The 22,312-nt window shown below is 41.7% G+C and overlaps 1 protein-coding gene across 1 annotated transcript in view; it reads right to left on the reverse strand.

The window, feature by feature from the left end:
- RYR2 (ryanodine receptor 2) overlaps nt 1-22,312 on the reverse strand; it is a 3,071,198-nt gene that overhangs the window by 502,196 nt on the left and 2,546,690 nt on the right. Inside the window, exons 81-83 of the mRNA XM_078648003.1 lie at nt 16,459-16,547; nt 8,026-8,154; nt 3,335-3,439 (exon numbers count right to left, since the gene is read on the reverse strand). Coding sequence (XP_078504129.1) covers nt 3,335-3,439; nt 8,026-8,154; nt 16,459-16,547 — 323 coding nt within the window. The remainder of the gene's footprint in view (nt 1-3,334; nt 3,440-8,025; nt 8,155-16,458; nt 16,548-22,312) is intronic.

The following is a 22,312-nucleotide window of genomic DNA, read 5'->3' on the forward strand; positions in this document are numbered from 1 at the left end:
CAGGTTCAGGATATGGTTCTTCCTCCTGATCCTCATCCTGATACTTTATGAGTAACTATGATGGACTCGTAGCAGTGCGGAATATGTCATCCACATCTGATTGCTCCTCGTCATCTTCAGAATCCAGCAGCTGTTCAGGTACCTTCAGTGGGGAGAGAGCTGCCAATGAAGAGCCACGTCTTTCCAGTAAAGAAGCTGCCGTAGACGGTGGGGCAAAGGAGGCAGTAGCTGGTGTGGCAGACCAAACTTGCAATTCCGTGCAAGTTGACAGAAGAGGCGTCAACGGTTTAGCCTTTGATGGTGCCGTCGTCGATGGAGTTGATGTTAGACCAGTGACCGTCGACGGTGCAGCCTTCGTTGACGATATCTTCAACGACAAGGCAGTCTTCGTCGATGATGTCTTTGACATCGCGGCGGTCTTCGTTGTCGATAAGGCCATTAACGATGAGGAGTTTGCGTCGACGGTGTGGCCGTCGACGACGAGTCAGTCTCCGTCGACAAGGAAGGTTTTGTCAATGACGAGGTAGGTTTCGTCGACGGCCTCGTCGTCGACGAAACCTACCTCGTCATCGACAAAACCTTCCTCGTCGACGGAGGCAGTCTTCGTTGACAATGAAATCGTCGACACGATCTTCTTACCCTTCGTCGTTGTCGTCAATGGAGCGTCGACAACCGATGATATATCCTTAATCGACGAGATAGGTCTCACTGCCACAGAGACCAGCGTCGATGGAGATGAAGCTGACGACATTATCATCTTAGGTCTCGGCGACGTGAAGGTAACTGTCGACGTTGAAGTAAGGAGCCGTCGACGACGCCGTGGACGACTGGGTCTTCTCCTGGCGAAAATCCTTCTCAGGAAGGCTTTTTGACACCAGAGACTTTCCAGATCTTCTTGGGGGTGACACAGGAGCTGATTTTGAAGGTGGAGAAGCCTTTTTTGATGAAGGCAAGCCAGAACCGTTAGAGGGCTGAATTTTTCTCAACACCTTGGCCCCAGGAGAAGATAATTCTTCCTCAGCTGTCCTCTTCCTAGAGGACACAGATGAACCTGAGGCCACACTTCCCACCTCAGACAGAGGATTATCCTGATCTTTTATCTTCTGTAGCCTCACCTCATGATCTGGATAAAGGCAGTAGATGCACTTTTGTGGGGATCTTCTGAAAATAGCCGGAGCTTCCCACAAGACTCACAGGGTCTAAAGAGAGACTTCTTAGCTGATGACATCCTGAAAAGGAGGTGAAATCCAGAAAAAACAGTGAAGTACTGAGCAGAGCTCAGGGAGACTCCCTTCACACAACGTGCGGTAGAAAATCTGAGAGCCTGAGCCTCTGGGGAGAACATTCTGGTGGGTGCTGTCGCCTGATTGGCTTCAGTTTGGGCTATACAAAATGACTATGATAGTCATGAGTGTGGAAGTTTTTTCTCTTGTAGCTTAGGCCTACTTTACTTCCTGGTTGTTTATTACCAAGGTTTTTTGGTTATTATGTGCATATTATTGCTTTTTTATGTACCGTGGGACTCCCACTCCGACGACAGGGAATGATTCAGGCATGTGAATCTATGAAGGACACTCCAATACTGGAGAACCAAACCTACCTATTGCTGCATCCCATAAAGTGATAAGTACCATTATCACCAGTCTCCTGTGTCAGTAGCACACCTGTGCAAATGCAGGCTCTGGCAAGAGAGCTTAAAAAGAAGTGGCCCACTGCAGGTACCCTGGGATAGCATTCCTGATAATTGTTAATTTCTTGAAATACTTGACCACTTACCTACAGGTGAAAATACAAATGCCGGAACTATAATTGGCCTCGCTTCCAGCAACAGGCCTGGCAGTATTCACCAAAGCGCCCTTGGAGTCTGTTTGGATATAATCCATTCCCTTTGTGTGCGCTGTACATTCCTTGGAACACATATCTCAGTTATACCTACAGTCAAAAACAGGTCCTCTACTGTCATTATTGAACACAGACAGGGATCTTGTGCATCTTCAAGATTAGGTAAAAGGGTGTGTCACTCTCTTCCTCAACGTGGTTGTCACTTTACTCTAAGGGCACACAATAAGGCCAGTTGCTAGGCCCTTAGACACCCAACCCACAGGCTAGGTATAGGCACAAAGGTTTGGCACAGGCTGTCAATCCCTATGGCATTCACCACCCCATACATTACCATGAACATCTAATTACCCTATTTGGAATCCACAGAGGCCAGAGGTCTCCCATTAGGTCCATGCAGGCCACTCCAGACATGTTGGTAACCAGGAAAGACTTTACCCACCCCTGAGCCCTCCTGGTGCTTTGGGGTTGTGGTGGGGGGTCCATCTCTGGCACAGAACCCAGGTAATCAAGAATGGCACACAGCCGTCTGTGTCTTGCTTGCTTGGGTTCAGGTCTCCTGTCAGCTGCCTCTCAGCCAGCATAAGCAGCACCTAGAGGACAGAAAGCTGCATGGCTGCACCTTCCTCTTACCACTCAAACTCCTCTTGGGTCTCCAAATCCTAATCTCATGGTCACTACCTTCAGAGACATGAAGTAAGGCAATATTGATTCCTGGTCTCTCAGGTCCCTTTGCACATATAGTAGTTCATTGCCTAAGATGCAAAATGCACGTTAGCATGGACAAACAAAAGCCCTAGTCTGAGCGACCACCCTTCCAGTTAGAATGGCTATAAAACATCATTCTCCTCCTCATGGACAATCCCTACACCACAGGAGTGATGCTCAAGGGAACAGCTCACACAGTGTCATCACAAGAACCCCATCCACTGAGGCCTCTGAAATACTTTTCTAGGCCCTCAGGAACCATCTTCTTACCCCCACGGTCCCTCCCAACTAAGGGACTCTTCAGTATGCCCACCACCCCCATGTGCAAGTTTCCAGGCACAACCTAAAAATGTTTTGTCAATTCCAAACACCTATGTGAGGTGAAACACATGAGGGTGCTGCTTTCCCTCTACAATATTTTCAGGTATTGGGCCTCATGTAGGTATTCGGCTTCATGTTTACAATTGTTAGTTTTAATTTGAAAGCCTAGGCGAAATGTAATTGGGATGAAAAAACTGATAAATGAGAATTATAGCGGGACAACCAAATATTAGCAAACCGGTATCCTAATATCCTGCTGCTAGGTGAAACCCCTACTTTCCTCCCTCCAAAAAGCCTATCAGAAAGAGTATTATTAAAATAAGCAATTTTTACAATAAATGGTTTGCTATTAAAATGTCATTCATACAAGATGACCCCAAAAAACATGAATGGTAGGCTCACACCTGTTCAAATTGTTCCCATTTTTTAGTTTATAAAGTTTCTGTGTGACATGCTGCTTTCATACCTGAGACAGTTTCATCTGCATGTGAGCAAAGACATGAAGGAACCCAACCACGGCATCCCACAGTCTGCTATGTGCCAGGCTCTGTTGATTACCAGTACATGGCCCCTGCAGTAGAAATAAGCAAGAAACTGAAAGTACTGCTAGTTACAGCACAAACAAAAAATCATATGTACATATTAAAGTTTTGCCATAAAGTTTTGCCGTACATTAAACAAACATAAAACATTGTTTTTGCAGTAAGATTTATTTATTTATTTATTTATTTATTGAGTTTATATAGCGCGACAGCTACCCATAAGGGTTTCCCGGCGCTGAAAGACAGAAGCAGCATATCACTAACAAATGAAGGATTATTGGTTAAAGAGCCAGGTTTTAACTGCTCTGCGGAAGCGAGCATGACAGTTCTCCCTACGAATGTCCAGGGGGAGGGAGTTCCAGAGTCTAGGTCCAAGATTAACAAAAGAGCTGCCACCAATTCTGGAAAGTCTGTCCTTGGGTACGTAAAATAAATATTAAGAAGAAGAACGAAGAGAACGAGAAGGAGTGTAGGGTTTGACAAGGGACTGAAGATACAAGGGAGCTACCCCCGCCTTGATCTTGTGCATGTAGCTCAAAGCCTTGAACTTTACACGACTTTCAAAACGGAGCCAATGGAGCTCCCGAAGGCGTTCTGTGAAGTGATCAGTTTTACGACAGCCACAGAGAAGCCGAGCGGCGGCATTTTGGACCGATTGAAGATGACGTGTGACTGCCTTAGTAGACCCCAGGTAGAGCACGTTGCCACAGTCCAACCTGGAGGTCACCAAGGCATCCACTACGGACCTCTGCGTGTCGGATGGTAGCATCCAAAAGATTTTTCTCAGCCACCGCATGATGGTAAAGCAGGTGGCTGCCACTTCGTTAGCCTGACATTTCATGGATAAACCATTGTCAATGATCACCCCTAGATTACGCACATATTTGGAAGAAGAAGGTAGAGAACCCAAGGCAGCTGGCCAGTGCCTAGGGCTCCAAAGGTCGGGTTTGTTCCCAAGTACCAGAACCTCGGTCTTCCCACCATTTAATTTAAGCAGGTTGTGATTCATCCAGTTGGATAATTCGCTGAGACCCGCCTGCAGGTGGGAGGTCGAGGCTGGGTCAACTTGGGATAAAGAAAAGCTGATTTGAGAGTCGTCTGCATAGGTAAATAGATTAAGTCCAGACCGTTGTGCAATAAGTGCCAAGGAAGTGACGTGAAGATTGAAAAGGAGGGGACTAGGGATCGAACCTTGGGGCACACCGTGAGGGGAAGAATATGTTTTAGAAGTGGAAGAATGAGAAAAGATTTGGAAAGTCCGGTCCGTCAGGAAAGATGTAAGCCAGTCCAAGGCTTGTCCACCGATGCCAGTCAAAGTAATCCAGCTAGTAATACGAAATCCCTGTGAAGATTAACAAGACATTTAAAAGCATATGTTGCCTGTTTCTCTTTTTGTGGGTTATTTTAGAGGATTCCCTTGCCTTTTTCAAATGTCTGCTAATTGCTCATTTATTATTGTATAGCACCGGAGATTAGAGTCAGAGGGGAAATTCTGTAATATAAATTAAAAGGATAAGGATCCTAATTTAGCATATTATTTCAAAGGTCAGAACATGAATGCCGGGGTGAGGGGGTTTCTTTTAACATATTGAAGAAAGACTATTGGCTGCCAGAGGCAGAGAGGGGAAGACATCAGGATCTAAAAGACATGTTAAACATTTTGCAGCTCTTCAACAAACATTTGTGTGCAAAGTAGAGCAGCAGGAGTGTGTACTTTACTCCAGATGTTATAATCTAAACTGCAATACGGTGACCGGTAATTAAAAGTCTATGGGGCCTGATTTTTCCATTCGCAAAAAGTGGTCGCGAATTGTGTACGGACATTTTCTGCATGGAAATTGTGAGAACGTATTTATCACCCTCTTGTTTTAACTGATACTGGTGGTAAATGAATCTGACTGTGCCTGTGCTGTGCTAACCATGTCCAAGGCTAGGTATATGGTAATTAAGTATAATTACAATTGGCATTAACAGACCCCTGTAAGTCCCTAGTTTATAACAGGGCAAAGAGGTTTCAAACGACCTATAAGTCCCCAGTATATAATAGGGCAGGGAGGTTTAGAGGGCCCCTAGATTTCCTGCACAGGAGTGTTCACTGCTGCCTGCCTGCTGCCATTTTTAAAGACAGCCCTGCTTTGCAGACTGTCTTTAAAAGTAAATTATATGCCAATTTGACTTTGGAATTAAAGGTACTTCCAAAGTTTTTCCCCATTTTAGTTCCACAGACTAACGAGGGAATATTATAATACAGTGTAACTTGTGATAGGAGTGAGCTAAAATAAGATTTCAAGGTTTTAAAATATTGGTAATGATAAATCTAACAACTTGCCACGGTTCACTAAATTCAGAATCAAAGTGCGTTTCGATTCAATGCAACCCACTACGATCGATTAGAGTCACAGACATGGTGGCCTTCTGAGGTCAGCCGACCACCATATCTAAGACTGCTCTTAATTGACACAATAATTTCTTTTAAATGCAGCCTGTTTTCTTAGAAGGAAAATAGGACACTTTTAAGATATAAAAAAAAGAAAAGCTTGAACAAACATTATTTTAGGAGTTGACAGTGGTCCAAAAAATATTTTGTCAACATTCTCAAATGGTGTGGCCCCCCCTAGGAACCCCATTTGTGAGTAGATTACCATCAATTTTGAATTGATTGTAAAATATTAATGTTTTGCAGCTGGATTTTGGTCCCAAAACATTAATATATTTCTTAATAAATCTGTATTTGGAAGGGACACTTAAAACATTCCTTTCAAAAAGTCATTCCTTGACGTTTAATTAAACCATTTAATGATTCAGAAAACCTTTTCTGAATTGTTAATTAGGTTTCATATAAAAAGTATACTAGTGGCCACAAATCCTCAGATTTACTGAATCTGAGGGTTTGCGAAAACACTTTCTACATTAGGCGCTATGGGAGGAAACATGCCATTCCTGCACCTCGTTTATTGATATTAACTCATTTTTCTTCATCAGATAATATCAAAAAAGCTTCAGGCAGGTAGAATGACACATGCCGGAAATCCAAAATGGGCATTGGAAACAACCATATGCTATGGAGCTATCATTTGTTTCAGTACTCTTGAAACAGTCTTATTGATTGGGTGGACACCATCTTGGAACAACCTTCTTGTTGCTCGCACAATAAAGTCAATGTAGTAAATAAAGGCGTAATCAGCTCTCTCTGCGTGTAAAGCTTTGTATCTTAAACAGTGTAGGCATTGTTTTATAAAGTTCAAGTTCAAGTTCAGAGATTTATATAGCGCACTACTCACCCAGAGGATCTCAAGGCGCTTGGGGAGGGGGGTGCTTTTACTTATCGAATATCCAAGTTTTTAGTTGCTTTCTGAAGGAGAGGTGGTTCTGATTAAGGCGGAGTTGGGTGGGGAGAGAATTCCAGGTCTTGGCCGCTAAGTAGGAGAAGGATCTGCCCCCCATGGTGGATCTGTGGATGCGCGGGATGGCTGCGAGGGCTTGATTGGACGATCGTAGTTGGCGGGTGGGGGTGTAGAAGGACATTAAAGCGAGTACTGAGGGAAAGGAATTTGATTGCGTTTTCTGGTACTTTATTGTTGAAGGTAAAAGCAAAGGAAGAAAGTAAATTTGCTATACAGGGTTTTGATGTTATTGCATAGTTCAAAGCAATTTGAAACATTGTTTGTTACTAATCTAAACATCTTCTTCTTCTTCATTGCATGTTCGCCTTAAGGGTTTACCTTTTTCATATGTGCGACAAGTTGAGTACTAGTAAATCTTTTATGTTGCTGAAAAAATGTATGCATATGTCATGATATATACATGTTATAATACTTGAATATTAATGCAATTATGTTCGCAATGCAACAAATACCATATGAAATGTGTTTTTTCTGCGAGGCACTGAAATTCAAAATTAACATATGATTGGATTTTATGTGTTTGTAAAAAGTTACTGACTGAGAACCAAATACGTGCAGATCTGGAAATGTGTGCTTTTTGAAGTGTGATTTACACTCTCTAATGAGGATCACGGTTCATCCTGTAGAAATGGACCACACCGTCACGTCTAGGTGTGCTGCGTAATTTACATTGAAAGCTTAGGTGGTCTGATTAAAAATCACGATTAAATTAAAGCCATTTAAAGCCATTTAACAAAGTGCTTTTAAGGGAACAGGTTAAAACTCTAAATGCTAGATTTAATTTCTCAGTATAGGTGATCGTGTAAAAAAAAGTCTTTGAGAAAAATTATGTAACTATTTAAAGTAAAGTTAAAGGATGGAAACTGTAGTGTTGTAGCAAAACACACAAACCAAGAAGTGTATATCTATGTCTTTCACATACATGCACTCCACACCTGAATATTTTAACCAATAAACACTCCGATAGAAATTAGCAATAGGGTACTATATGTTTTCTAAATCATAATTTAAGCCAGCAAACCTTACCCCTTCCTGACAGCCCTTGATGACTACAGAAAACCAGGGTATTTAAGGATTCATTAGTTTCTTGCTTCGAAAATGAAGCCCAGCGATTGAACAGCATGTGGGCTCAGCCAGTAGAACACATTTATCCTCTTACAAACACTTGTCATATAATCTGACAGTGTGCATATGTTTCCAGTATACAATACCTGAATGTACTCGGTGAGCGTATTGAAGACCTGCTTCGCCACTTTGATTGCTTTTGAAAAATTGCGCTGTCCTTGTTCATCAATGACATCCTTCCCAGAGTAATACCAGTAGAAATCACTAATGGATTCCTGTAAAATTGTATCAATATTTTTAAATTAATGTAATACATTTTACTTGTTTCCCAAACATGTTTCTATTCATCATCACATGATTATTTTAGATGCACAAGCCAAGGGACGTGTAGAAAGAATTCTTATGACATAAAAAATATGGTCCACCATCCTTTGCTCAAGGGTTTAACTCAATATGCCATATCCACAAAATTGAAACCAAAATATCAAACAACCCATTATTATTGAACCTGAAACATGTATGGTCGCCTTTGATGATTTCCTAAGAAACAAACGTGTTGCCCCAACCAAGAAGAAGAAAACCTGACAGCTAGATAGCTGAGAACCTATGAAAATGCCGCAGACCACCACTAAAAACACATTTTAGCGGTACACCTGATTAAAGCTTCATCTATATTCACCATGCAATTTATTGTGCTGCTGTTACCTAATCATGTACATATCTTTCTTATCTTAATGCCATACCTAATCAGACCTACCTCCTACGCTCTTATTGCCTCCTTTGTACACTAAATGTAGGGACCAAATTCACAATATTTCTTCAATATTCCCGAATTAAAATTAATACTCTTGAAATCCCTCCAGTGCAACATGAAATTTTGTTCCCGCCTCCTGCTTTATCATGATATATATCATTGTTCCAGCTGCTACCACTTCCTGAATGCCCTACTCCTCTAGATTAGCAATCAACCCCATTGGCTTGCTTTCAAAATGCATTTTAAGGGTCCTCTATCACAAGATGACTTTGATTAATTTTTCTTAACTGGGATAACCTCTTTGCTACAAAATAGTTAGATAATAGGCTTCTATTGCTCCTAGTTAACTGATGGTTTATATTTCCGGAGCTTGTGAGTATGTAACTGCTAGTTTTATGTAAACAACCTTTTACCTCAGCCCATTTGCTATACATGCGAACAATAAATAAATAATTGTGTCTCCTTAAAATCAATTAAAACTATATAGCAAAAGAAAAAAGAATGGCACCGTCCAGATTTTGTACGACGTGTACACAGCAGACACATTAACAGGAAGTGATCAATCATCTCCACACTGCCTAAGCTTACCCCCTTGTCCAGTACAAATATTAGGAGAGAGGTACTTGCATTTATTTCTTGGGAAACACTGTTGTCAGTTAAACACCACTCACTCTGAAATCAGTATGCAACTCGAGGACTGGCCTTTTACAGGAAACAATTAAATATTGATCCAGGCCAATGGTGAACATGTTTGCAAAACATGCTGCCATTGTAACTAATCTCTACTCTTTGAACACTACTGCTCTATTTTCAGTTTGTATTATAGTCATTGCATTTTGTGTCAATACACCCTGAAAGTAGTAGGAGCCATCGCGGAAAATTGGTAAAGTGTTTGGAGAGCTTATATTGTCCTTTGTGTTGATTTTGAACTTTGTGTTTGTGTTTCATGTCCTCATAATTGTCCTTTATGTTTATTATGTACTTAATCCCCTAGGGATTGGTCTACAAGAGGACAAAGGAAAGTAAAAATTGCTATAGGTCTTACTCAGAGTTTGTAATGCAAAGCAATGACTGGAGAACACTGAAGAAATTGAGCAGGTTCCCATAAAAGGAATTCTAAATTGTAATAAACATCGACAACAGAAGATGGTTCCTAGTTAGTCCAACCATAAGCAGAGCATAGTGCCCTTCAAGGGTTTTTGCTTGACATATTTCATTGAAGCAGAATAATTAACAAGATTTGGCAAAGCCAAAAGGTCTCCCCATTGACATTCTTGCCTTTGCCAAAGCTCATGTCCCCGAGATGGCCATTCTGCATGAACGTGTGAGAGTAATTCAAGCAGACTACTGTGCTCACTGTGCCAACAAAACCAAGCTGCACCCTACAGAAAATGCCTAAAAAGGCCAAACGTTGTCTTGTGTTCTTGTTCAGAGGGTACCTGACCTCATCATTAGGGGTAAACTGCTCCTATAGCGCCAGGACCAAGGCTAATTCTGTATCGCTGATTCTTGTCTGAGGTGGCATGGTGGGCAGCAAAATGGACTGAAGTGTGGTCCGAGGAGTTATCAGTGTCAGAGATAAATTCAAGTGTTCCACTGCTCACTTTTTAATTTTGCTCAGTGCTGTACATATACGTTAGCTATCTTCGAATGGCTTGTTTTTTGTTTTAAGTCAAATATTCAAAGAAGACATTCTCCTACACGTGCATGTACAAGATGGCCCTCTTAGAGTGTTTTTTAATTTTTTCACTCATGATTCAAAGATAGCAGTAGTATGTAAGGGAGGTGGGGGTGCTAGCAAGCACCTGGTGGGTTTAAAACTATAAGGAAAGTGGGGCAACAGAAGGGTAGAAGAGCAGGGAAAGACACACAAATGAAGAGAAAATAGTTTCTCATGTACCGCGTCCTTGCACTACAATGCAAGGATATAACATCAGCAGTGGAACAATGCAACTTTTCCAATCAAAACACAGTGATATTGATATTATACTTGGGTGGGACGAACACAAGAAAGGTGTGAATGGAATAATGAGCAGGGAACTGAGATAGACAAGGAGGACAATGAGCCATGGGCAAGGCATGAAGACTAAGCCCACTTTAAGGTTATTTTACACACAACAGGTTTGTTTGCCAAAAGACAACTGAAAGTATTTGTAGATGAGACCTAAAATAGACAGGTCATTCAGTTCCTTCGGCCACGAATATGCTCAGCTAACATAATTAGTAAATCTGATACCCATATAGTCAAAAAACAAATATTTGTCTACCGAAAACCCTTTAACAAAACATTACGGGGATTGGTCAATTACTAGTTAACCATTGTCCTTGCAATGCTTAGATATATTTACTGGAGAAATAATTCCACCCTACTAGAAATAGTTTTTGCTTCATAAATGGCAGCAAGTCATGCAGGATAATTTGTCAGTAAATATTTAGCATTAGGCTCTGCAAAATCAGTATTGGTTTAGTATTGTTTTAGTAACTATCTCCACAACTAGTCAATTTTAAAGTTCAATACAGAGTGATTGCTTTGGAAACATGCTGTATCATGCTATAGTAGCACTGTAATGCCCCCTTACAAATCCATATGTATTCTTTTTATTTAATGGAATTGTATCAAATTCACTCAATCTTAACTAACACAACAGATTCTGTTATTGCTCATTCGTTGTTCGTTGTTAAGAGCCATTTGCATAGTGTTCTTCTCCAAAGTCTTTGTATACAATTATGATTACAATAAAATACGTGCACATTTTACTGACCTCAGAAGGGTGAGGGTCTGGCATAACATTTGCTACTAATTGAATATAACTGTTTATTAATTTAATATAACTATTAAACTTGGGATATTTATTAAACGACAAAGGAAAATGTTTGTCAACACACTGCGATTATTTCTGCCAGACAGACTAAAAAGGATAACTATTTTGATTAAAAACAAACATGCTCAAACTCCTTTAAATGTTACCTTACAACGGTTAAGAATTTGAGGAAAAAGCTTATGTTGGCTGAATTAACCAGTGAGCCTCACTAACATATAACTACAGTGCAAATGTAAAATATTTTTCAAAATATGAATGTAATACTTAAGCAAACATGAAAATCTGTCACAGCACTGAGCTAGGAAGCTGCTATCTACATAATGAAAATACAGGCTCACAAACATGACAAGACATTTCAAAGACTGGTGGGTGTGATTTAATAACTATGGGCCCTATTTACAAAGGTAAATTCATATTTGTGAATTAACTCACATATAAATTTACTCTTAAATTTGTAGTAACTTTACTACTTTTGACAAATCACTTTTTCCGAGTGTAATGTTACTAATACTTTTTCATAAGTATGAGGAGGTGTCCACCACCAGGGTGGAGATATCTTTATGATAAAGTATAGGGAAAAGTAAAAAAACATGTGTAAACATATTTCAATGCTAAAAATTACTAAAATGTATGGCATCATTACGATACAGTTGGACTCTCGTCCAACCGGTACCGTAGCCGAAGCAGGTCCTACCAACTAGAAGTCTACGGTCCAGCTGCCCTGATTACAATGCAACTTCCTTCACGGCGGTCGCAATGTGTATATTTTCTATTGCGGCTTGTGCTGCTGGCTGCAGCACATGCCCCAACAGAAATAAACACTTTAAAAACATCCCTGCACCGTGTGGCAGGGACCATGCGGTGCATGAAATATGGTGCAGAGATGATTAGGAGGCCCGAGTGGTGGCCCCATAGTGGAGGGCCAGGAAAAAAGGGGCCTTGGTAGGGGCCCCAATACTCACTTTCCACTTGCCATTTCAAGACGAGTGACCCACCATGAAAGGGCAGGCGGCAAGGGACATTGTAATCTCTTCGGGGGTGCCTGAGCAGGCACCATCCGTATTTTAGGGATTACTGACCCTCCGACACACCGACGGGCACCTTGAGCCCATCGCAAACAACGCAATTGTTCCCTCCACCCGATGCCTCTGTCCGCCATATCATAAGGCAGTGGGCGAACCGCAGGGGCAGATGTCAGTGGGTCTGATACCGCAGAGCTGTCAGTGTCTGACCCACTGACATCGTCATAAGCCCCATAATGTTATACATATTTAAAACTTAGAAGAAATAAACTAATAAAAATGCTGCAGTTCAATCATCCTAAAAGTGTATTATAATAATTATTTTACTTATGTTTAATTCAAGTGCAATTATTTAAAGATGTATTCAAAACAATCTCACCTACTGTAAAATGTTTACATTAATTTAATATGTATTCAACATTAATAAAAGTATGGGTAGAATTCATTTTAATTCATTTTCTTACAAAAAAAATGCTACATTTAAATTAAAATCGGAAAAACATTTATTAAAAACATATATGATTTATTTTCAATTACATAGAATGTGTTATCCTCAAACAAATGTATATATCCTTTTAAATGCTGAAATAAATCGCATTACATTAACATTGTTTTTTAAGGGGTTGTATTTTAAGTTCCTGCTTCATTTCTTGCCTCTGAGAGGGTGTTGCAGTACCTGTGAGTGACCATGTGTGGTGGTGGACTTAATCCAAAGCTGAGCTGTGCTTCATTTACAATTGTATTGAGGTCTTTTTGGGTGTAGACACTTTTGAAGTGATGTTTGTGAGTAGCAATTGGTTTGCTCTTTTGTGTGTGGGTGTTTGCTCCTCCCTAAACACCTCCTTAACACTTCCTAAATCAATCCCATTTAGCAGTAAGAATTCCTCATTTTTCAGACACTGCCCCATCCCTCCAACATTCAATACTAAAATGCAGCCGCGGCCCGTGGAGGGAGTTACGGTGGGGCAGGGAGGCGGGGAGGGGGAGGGGCAGGGTTGAGGGCAGGGCGCGCTACGAAATTCCTTTTAATAATTAAATTGTTTACTTACCTGCAATTATCCATATGCTGGTTTTTAGCACCCTCCACCCTGCCCCTCCCCGCCTCCCTGACCCACCGTAACTCCCTCCACGGGCCGCTGCTGCTAAAATGTAGTTATACTTGTTCAGAGATCTCTGCAATCACGGTGGAGATTCATACATAGAAATGGTAGGAGGACAGAGGTGCAGACCTCTGCATGTAGATCAGTGCATAGCTCTTTGTAGGATGTAAGCAGTGCTATTGTATCACTACTAAAGATTGGTCAAAGCGCAGCTTTTAAATAGGCCCCTAATACAAGGGAAGTCATTTATTTTTGTTTGGTGCACTTAAGTTTCAATTTTTTGTTTTTATTGAATTTCCCTAAATATTTTAAGGAAACACATTTTCCTCCTTTTGGAAATGTATCCAAACCATGTTTCACCAGTTGGGGTTGTAAGGCTGGTGATCTTCATTTTATGCTTCCTCTCAGATGAAGTAAAGTCAGTGCAACACTCTACCAGGAATTCTTTCTATGTTGTCAGCTAGTTTATTAATGGAATTAGCCAGATCATACATCAGCAAATTAAATCCCATTTTAGGGTTCGAACCCGATGTCGTTCGGAAGGGCTCTGAATTGGATTTGGGTTTGCCGAATCTGATCTAAAACCCTTTTTTCCAACCGAATCCTAAACACTTCCCAGTGACCGATTAGGATGCCTGGAAACCGCTAGGGCTCTCCAAATCGGTTCCAAAAGGCATTCTGATAGGTTGCGTCTTCCGGAACCGAATCGTACAGCTCAATGGACTAGGTTTCCAAGTGAGTACGATGACCAATTCGGACAGCCATTCTGAATTGGTTTTACCAGAACAAATAGCGTGGCTGGAATTTGCCTTTGGGGGCCCATAGCAGGCCCTCCAGTCACCTAGTGCCTTCTAAATGGGGCATGTCGGGGTATCCAAGGGATCCCTCTTTTAAACCATGCACAGTATGGGGTGACTGCCACAGGGTGCAAGGTTTTCCCCAGCCACCTCTTTCTTCAATGGGAGCCTGTGTTCTCGTTCGGAAGAAAGGCTCTCATTGAAGTCAATGGGAGTCCGGCTGAATCGTATCCGGAAGCATCCGGATACATCCAAATTGTTTGGTCGGACTCCCCCAATCCAAGTCGCCTGGAAAGCATTCCGGAACCGATTCGGAAAAACATCGGAATTGACCCTTTAAATGTAACATCAGCAATGATAAGAATGCCAAAAAGACTTTGAGCTGGCCTGTGAAGGAAAACTGGCAATCTTTTGAGCAGTACTGAAAGATGTGACCATATGATAATCTAATCTTATGAACTTGTACTTATTTAGGCTTGGCATTCTTTGAAATGCCACCCATCCGGAAATAAGTAGAGTAAGCCCAACACACAAAATTTTGAAAAACAAAATATTACATCTTATAACATTGCATTTATTGTATTGTATCTAGATTTTGTTCTACATCCAAAAATAACCAGTTGACAAAAGAACCTTTCATTCCCTGCCAAAAAGGCTGAAGTGTTGTGTTACAATGATGCCAGGACAAATGCAAGCACATTAAGAAAATAAGGGATAAAGGTAAGGGTAAACAGGCATCTATTACAACTGATACAGGCCGTGGTCACCCTAGGTGCTGGGTAAAATTAGTAGAGTCAATATTCTGGAGTTTTGATTATTTATTAATTTCAGCTTCAAAGCTATAACTGTAAATGAAATAGTTTGAGAGGTTTGGAGAATGGGAAGAGTAAATAAAGATTGAAATGGATATTACAAAAGGCATTGCTAAAAGAAAATGAGGGTGTAATGATTAATCTGAAGTTTGCCTGGGAAGGGCTTCAGAGTAATGTTAAGGTGGGCTAAGAAGTACAATATGCCTCTGGTTTGGGCCAATTGCAGTAGAAGGAGGCAGACAGGCAGAAGTCTAGTTTAGGTAGAGAACTGCATGCATAGAGAATATGGCTGACGATCTATTAAAAAAAACAGTGGGTAAGTTCAGAAGTGAAGGGACTTTTAGAAATCACACTTACAGACACAACAACCATATCAGGAAGTCAACTAGTGACTGAAATCTAAAATGTACAAAGAATATGTCTCATTAAAATTGATTGCAATTAAAAACTAATCAGCACATTTAGTCAATCACATTCCATTACCTATTGCAGCAAGTGGAGTCCTTCCAAAGCTGTTTTATGGTTGACTGTGTGTCTTATCTGTGATCTCTCTTAATCATACAGGAATGTAGCCAATCACAGAAGGCTCCAGTACATGCAAGCCCTCACTTCGTTCTGCCCCATGCCCTAGCAGGAGTACTTACTACCTTACAAATGTCGCCGTGAGCCTAGACAAGGTAACAGTAGATGTTTATGACTAAGCTCTCATAATTATCCTGCAAGTCCACAGTCTGGTAAATACCAGCCACCCATCAGTGAACTGAGGAGCCATCAATAGAATACACCCACCCTCACTCTCTTTCCTCTTAGTGGAAAGTTGAAGTATCGGCATGAGCGAGATTTTTCGCATAGTTTTATATAGCAAGATCCTGACTTGATATGTTGAATTCTGGTTTTATAAGAGGTCACTTTTGCAATTGAGTATGTTATCCACCTCTATCAAATAGAACAACATTTGTGTTTTAAACACTACATTATTTAATGTCTGGTTATGGTCAAAAGTACCTCCTTTGAAAAACTCTCAAGGTAAAATACACTCAGGATGCTTGTTGATCGACAAGCTAATGTTGTTGTTGTGAGTGTCTCTCTACTCACGCCAGTAGGTATAAGTCACTTCTTCATGAAATTTCTCCTCACACACACATACATTAAGGTCTTTGACTGAGTGCAGGCTGTGGTGACACTTACTCCACTAGATGTATCAATATACTAGCGCTGTATGCCCTAAACTGTTCAATAATTTCAATCAAGCTTTCGATAATGGGAGTATACCTGAACTCTCAGCAGATAATCCACAGTTGATATAATAATGTTGACAGTTGTATTGTTGCCTGTTTGAGTTCGCAGGTAATTCTGAATATCTAAAAAGGAAAGTAATAGAATAAGAGCTTTTTAATTAATAGAGAATGTGTTGAGCAAGTAACAGCAGTGAAGACCTAACTTCAATTCAACAGAAACAAGCACAGAAACAGATTTCCACTACTCCAAATCTACTGTGTGTATGCTTTTGCTTCTTTGCCTTGTTCAGATATGTCAGCACGTTTTTAGGTAGATTATGTCATTTAAAACTAGATTTGTCAGAGTTGAGTAAATTAATTCGCTTTTTGCCTGAACAATGTTTTGTCAAAAAGATGTATTTAAATATTTGAATTTTGACCCAAGTATTACATTTTGATTTGTAAATGCGAGAATATAGATATTACTGGTGTAGTTAGTCTTCAAACTTTTTCCCATTGCCAACTTTTGAAAAGTAACAGATGTTTATTAGAACTCAACCTACACAATACATAATACAAGTACTTCTGGGCTAAGCTGGACTTGTTTGGAGACTGCTGCTAATTAACATTTCTTTAAAACCATTTACATAAGTTGCTGTAAATGCACTGATATCCAGAATAAATAAAAAAAACAATAGAAAGAATATTCAAGAAAATAGGTCCCACAACAAACTTTTCTAATGACATCTTTTGACATTTTAAGAAGGGGGTTCCCTAAAATGCTGGCTCCGGTATTATTTGTATTCATAGCGTAATCATGACATATTCTGTAAGGTCATGTGCCTCAGAATGTTGGGTTTTGTAAGGAATATATGTTTCTTACTTCGTAAGACTTTTGTAGAGAGCCATTTTGAAAATGCAATGTTTTATTTTACTCAGATGAACTCTTACATTTTGAGGCACACCAACAAACAGTGCTTAATTTGTACAAGAATACATGCTGGTGTTATGAAGATTTGCAGAGCACACTATCACTGGGAGAGTCTCCTGGTGCTGAGCAGGTGTGAGACTATCCAAACATAGGACCTTGTGGGACAACTCGAAAATTCAGCTCTTTAGCTTCTTGTGGAATTCAAGAAGTGAAGAGGATGCTCTTATGTGGAGGTTGTTGTACGCTTTAAGAGCAATATAGGGGAACACATGAATGCCAGATCTGGTATTCCGTATGCATGGGATGTGCGCAAGTAGGAGTGCAGATGAGGGGAGGTACCTGGAAGGTTTGTGAAAGCAGATGCAGTTGTTGAGGTATGTTGGGCCAGTTATCTAGTGCCTTGAGAATGTAGGTGAGGAGTTTGCATTGTATTTCTTTGTGTATGGGAAGTCAGTGGAGCTCATTCAGGTGTGGTGTGATGTGAGTGTGTTGTGGAGGTTTGAAAAAGTGATTATGGCTGCCAAGTTCTGATTGGTCTGCAGCCTACTGAATATTTGTTGATCCAGGCATAGAGGGTGTTACCATAGTTAAGCTTGCTTGTGACCATGGTGGGCATGATGGTTTTAAGTTGCTTGGAGGAGCCATTTGGAAGTCTCCATCAGCTTCTTCAGGTCATGAAGGCGTGAGATTGCAGCTGTGTTGGCTTGGGTGATCATGTCGATCCCCAGGTTCTTGATGTAGGTGGTGGGAGTGGGTATTGGTGCTAGCTCTGTTGACCACCAGGTGGATTTCCACTGTGATGTGCTCTTCCTGAAGATGATGCTGTTCATCTTGTTGGTTTAAACTTCAGACAGTTGGTCTTTATCAAGTGGACGATTTCAGTAATGCTGGAATTGAACCTCATCAGGGTACTGGGCGTCTTGTCCATGAGGGAGAGAATGAGTTGCATGCAATCGTCATAGGAAAGGATGTTGATCTTGTGAGAGCGGATGATGCTGGGTAGAGGTTTCATATATGCATTGAAGAGGGCCAGGTTCAGAGAGGATCCTTGCAGAACCCTGCATATGAGGTCGCAGTCATCCAAGGTGTACTTTGCCAAGTTGACTGACTGGGTTCTTCCAGTCAGAAAGAAACAGATTCTTCCTTCCTGTTTTGCTCAAATGCCCACAGCGGGTGATATTGAATGTCAGGGGTGCTGAGGCTGCATAGTCTTGATTCTCACTCATGTCTCATTCATCTACCACCTGACCCTCCCTGCCCCTGTATCACACTGCTTTAAGTTCTTTTACATCTGTTTTCTTCCTTTGTCATTGTTCTGTCTTTCTCTTTCTATTACCCATTTTTTTCTCTCTTGCTCCTTGTCAAAGTCCAATGAGGAAAATTAAGTTGCGATTCTAAATAATCGGTGTTGGTGAGGCCCACTGGCAATCTCTGGCTGAAATTAAGCACTGCCAAACATACTGCTAGTCGTGGATTAAGGATGTCTATGGTGAAAGATATAAAAAGCATTTATAAATATACACATCTGAAACCCAAAAAAGTGAAGGCAGACAGAGAGCTAGAAGTACACTCAATTATTTGTAGTTGGCATATATTTTATAATCTGGCTTCCCCTTCCTATATTTACATTAGTGTAATGGGCCACTGCAGGTAAAGAACAGGAAGATGCCAAAAGAAAGTAGCACAAAGTGTAAATAGAAACTAGCATGACATCTTATGTCCACCGCATTTGTGACATGTATCTTTATAAGAGATGGAGAGCCATGCAACCTCTTAGGGAAAAGCCTGTCTTCATGGAACACCCATCCACAGGAGCATGCGGATTCTTGGTGCAGGAACATAAAATGACTGACAAGTACAACGTTAATAAGATCTGATTTATGACAGTTGATACATTTGTGAGTGATGAGAGACACAGATTGTCATTGTCAGTACAGGAAGAGGTGTTGCCTCCAGCGAAGCCAAGTACCCTAAAAAGTCATAATAAAGAGCACTTCAGTTAAAAGCATAAGTATGAAAGAGCTTAGGATGGGGTACTGTAAAAGCAAACAACATTTTACCCGTTGTTCGATGCACTGGTGCCTGAAGGAGACCCTCTCTGTATGCCAGTTAGGCAAGGGATTGCAGTTAAGAGTTCAGTTGCAATACCTATTAGGATGATGATCCTATAAGTAGTTGGCACTCGCTTATAGTAACCAGATGCATGTCTCAGATGTGCAATTGACATACCATAATTATTCGGAGCTGGTGAAGGCTGGGACCCTGTGCATGATTACAAAACTAGTGCAGAGTGTGGGGAATTTGCAGCTGAGCTGGAGTAGCACAGCAGTGAAAGAGGGACCTGGTCTGACTGGTGAAAAGTTGGGATGGACACCCCTGCATATAGAAGCAGCTCGCCTCAGCAGAGTCGGTGAGCCCCATCCATCTCCCCTGCCAATAGCATCCTCACAGAGCACTTTGACTGTATTAGTACCTAGGTGGCACACTGTTTGTCTTTCAAGAGCCCTTTCACAACCAGTGGACCAACCTAATTTTATAGAGGGAGGGTAGAGATTTCTCCTCAGGTGGGTATAATGCTAGACTACACCCACATGCAGGGGAGAATATCGGTGTCCCTCGGAACAACATGGTCCCTTTCAAATGGCAGGTGGAAGAATAATTGTGGGTCAGTTCCTAGGTGAGGCAAAGTCAGAACGTCTAGAGAGCCTTTTTTATTTGGGCCAACACATTAAATGTTTTTTATATACAAGGACAAGGGAACCCAAAGGTAATTCGGTAGGGACCTTGGGTAGCATCATATTTATTTATTTATTTATTTTTTGCACTTATAATGCGCGCAGATACCCACAAAGGGTTTCCCGGCGCAACAGATGTAAGAGCTGAGAAAAACAACCAAAAACGCAGAAAAACACCCCATTTGAAAGCCTGCTATTATTTGTTAAAAAGCCAGGTTTTTACACCTTTCTTGAAAGTGGCAAAATTTTCCTCCTTACGCAGGGCCAAAGACAAGGAGTTCCATAGGACTGGTCCCAAATGGGAGAACGACTTTCCCCCCATACGGGCCAGTTTAAATCTGGGAACCACAAAGTTGGCTCCATTTGAAGAACGGAGGTTTCGTCCAGGGATGTATGGCCTAACCAAGTTCTGCAGATACTTTGGTGCAGTCCCTGCCTTGATCCTAAACATGTAGGTCAATGCTTTAAACCGAACCCGGTTCTCAACCCTGAGCCAGTGAAGATCCTTTAGGTGCTTTGAAATCCTGGCTGTCCTGGGGATCTTACAAAGCAGCCTGGCAGCGGAATTTTGGACCAGTTGGAGCCGCCTGATCACGGCTAGATTGGAGCCCAGGTATAAGATGTTACCGTAATCAAGCCTAGATGTAATCAATGCATTGACTACGGTCTTCTGGGTCTCCATAGGCAGCATCCAAATGATCTTCCGTAACCATTTCAAGATGGTAAAACACATGCCAGCTACTTTGTTTGCCTGCAGTTTCATTGATAGAGAGTCATCAATGCATACCCCTAGGTTTCTAACTTGAGTAGCCGGACAGGGAAAAACACCCAAGGAGGGCGGCCAATGTGTGTCCTGCCATAAATCTCTCTTTTTCCCTAGGAGAAGAATCTCCGTCTTCTCCCCGTTGAGCTTCAGCTGATTAGTTGACATCCAGCTGAAGACTTCCTGCAAACCTGATTTCAATGCAGATGGGGATGAAGGCTTTGCATCGGTAAGGGAAAAGATAATCTGCGAATCGTCCGCATAAGACATCAGTTCTAAACCAATTCGCTCGGCTAAAACAGCGAGTGGGCGGAGATACAGATTAAAAAACAGCGGGCTCAAAATTGAGCCCTGCGGCACACCATGTGGAGATGGAAAGATGTCAGATTGGGCTTGGGAGGACGAGATCTGGAACGTCCGGTTGCTCAAGTAGGACGCGACCCACTCAAGCGCTTTCCCTCCGACACCATCATCACTCAGCCTAGCAAGTAGTCTGTTATGTGAGATGGTGTCGAAGGCCGCACTAAGATCAAGTAAGACAAGAGCAACCGTTTGCCCCTCATCCAAAAGTCCCCTAATCTTTTCAGTGACTCCCAAGAGGGCGGACTCAGTGGAGTGACCGGCCCTAAACCCTGACTGAGTAAAATGAAGTAAATTATTGTTCTCAGTAAACATTGAGAGTACACCGTGAATGTGTTTCTCTAAAATCTTAGAGAACGCAGGCAACAGGGAAATTGGGCGGTAGTTGGCCAACACCTCTGGATCCGCCGCCGGTTTTTTTAATAGCGGACTGACCATGGCATGCTTCCACGCCACTGGAACAGTTGCCAGGTGGATGGAGGCATTTAGGATATCAGCAATCGTCCCCAGGGCTGGATTGTCCAGCTGCCTCAAGATGTTGATGGGGAGAGGATCACATGGAGAGCCTGATTTGATGGACACAACTAAGGATTTTAGGGTATCCAAGGAAATGGGTGGCCAAGAGTCAAGCCGTGGTCCAGTTTGGTTTGCCAGGCGTAGAGACGGGACTTCCCCAGCGTCTCTCATCGGGGGATTTATGTTGGCTATAATTTTCTCTATCTTTTCCACAAAAAACGTGGCAAGATTTTGGCATTTTTGGGAGGTCAAGGGAGGTGTGGCAGCCATGGAATTTGCGCCGGCCAGTTCCTTAACAGTGTTAAAGAGAGTCCGTGCTTTGTTTGCGGCTGTGTTGATAGTCTCAGTTATGTAACAGGCCTTGGCTCTAGTGCAGGCTCTGTGGTAGAGGTTTCTGGCACTACGATAAATTTCCTTTGTTCGAAGATCGTAGTGCTGTCGCCATTTCCGCTCTAATGCCTTACATTTGGTTTTTTCTACTTGCAACTCAGCATTGTACCAAGGGGCTGGGGGGCGATGAACATTACCTCTGCACTTAGTAGCGGGCAAACAGATGTCTACTGCTCTCTCCAACCAGGTATGGGCTTCACGCGCTATCATTTCC

Source organism: Lissotriton helveticus, chromosome 6, assembly GCF_964261635.1.
Source record: "Lissotriton helveticus chromosome 6, aLisHel1.1, whole genome shotgun sequence".
Lineage (NCBI taxonomy): Eukaryota > Metazoa > Chordata > Amphibia > Caudata > Salamandridae > Lissotriton > Lissotriton helveticus.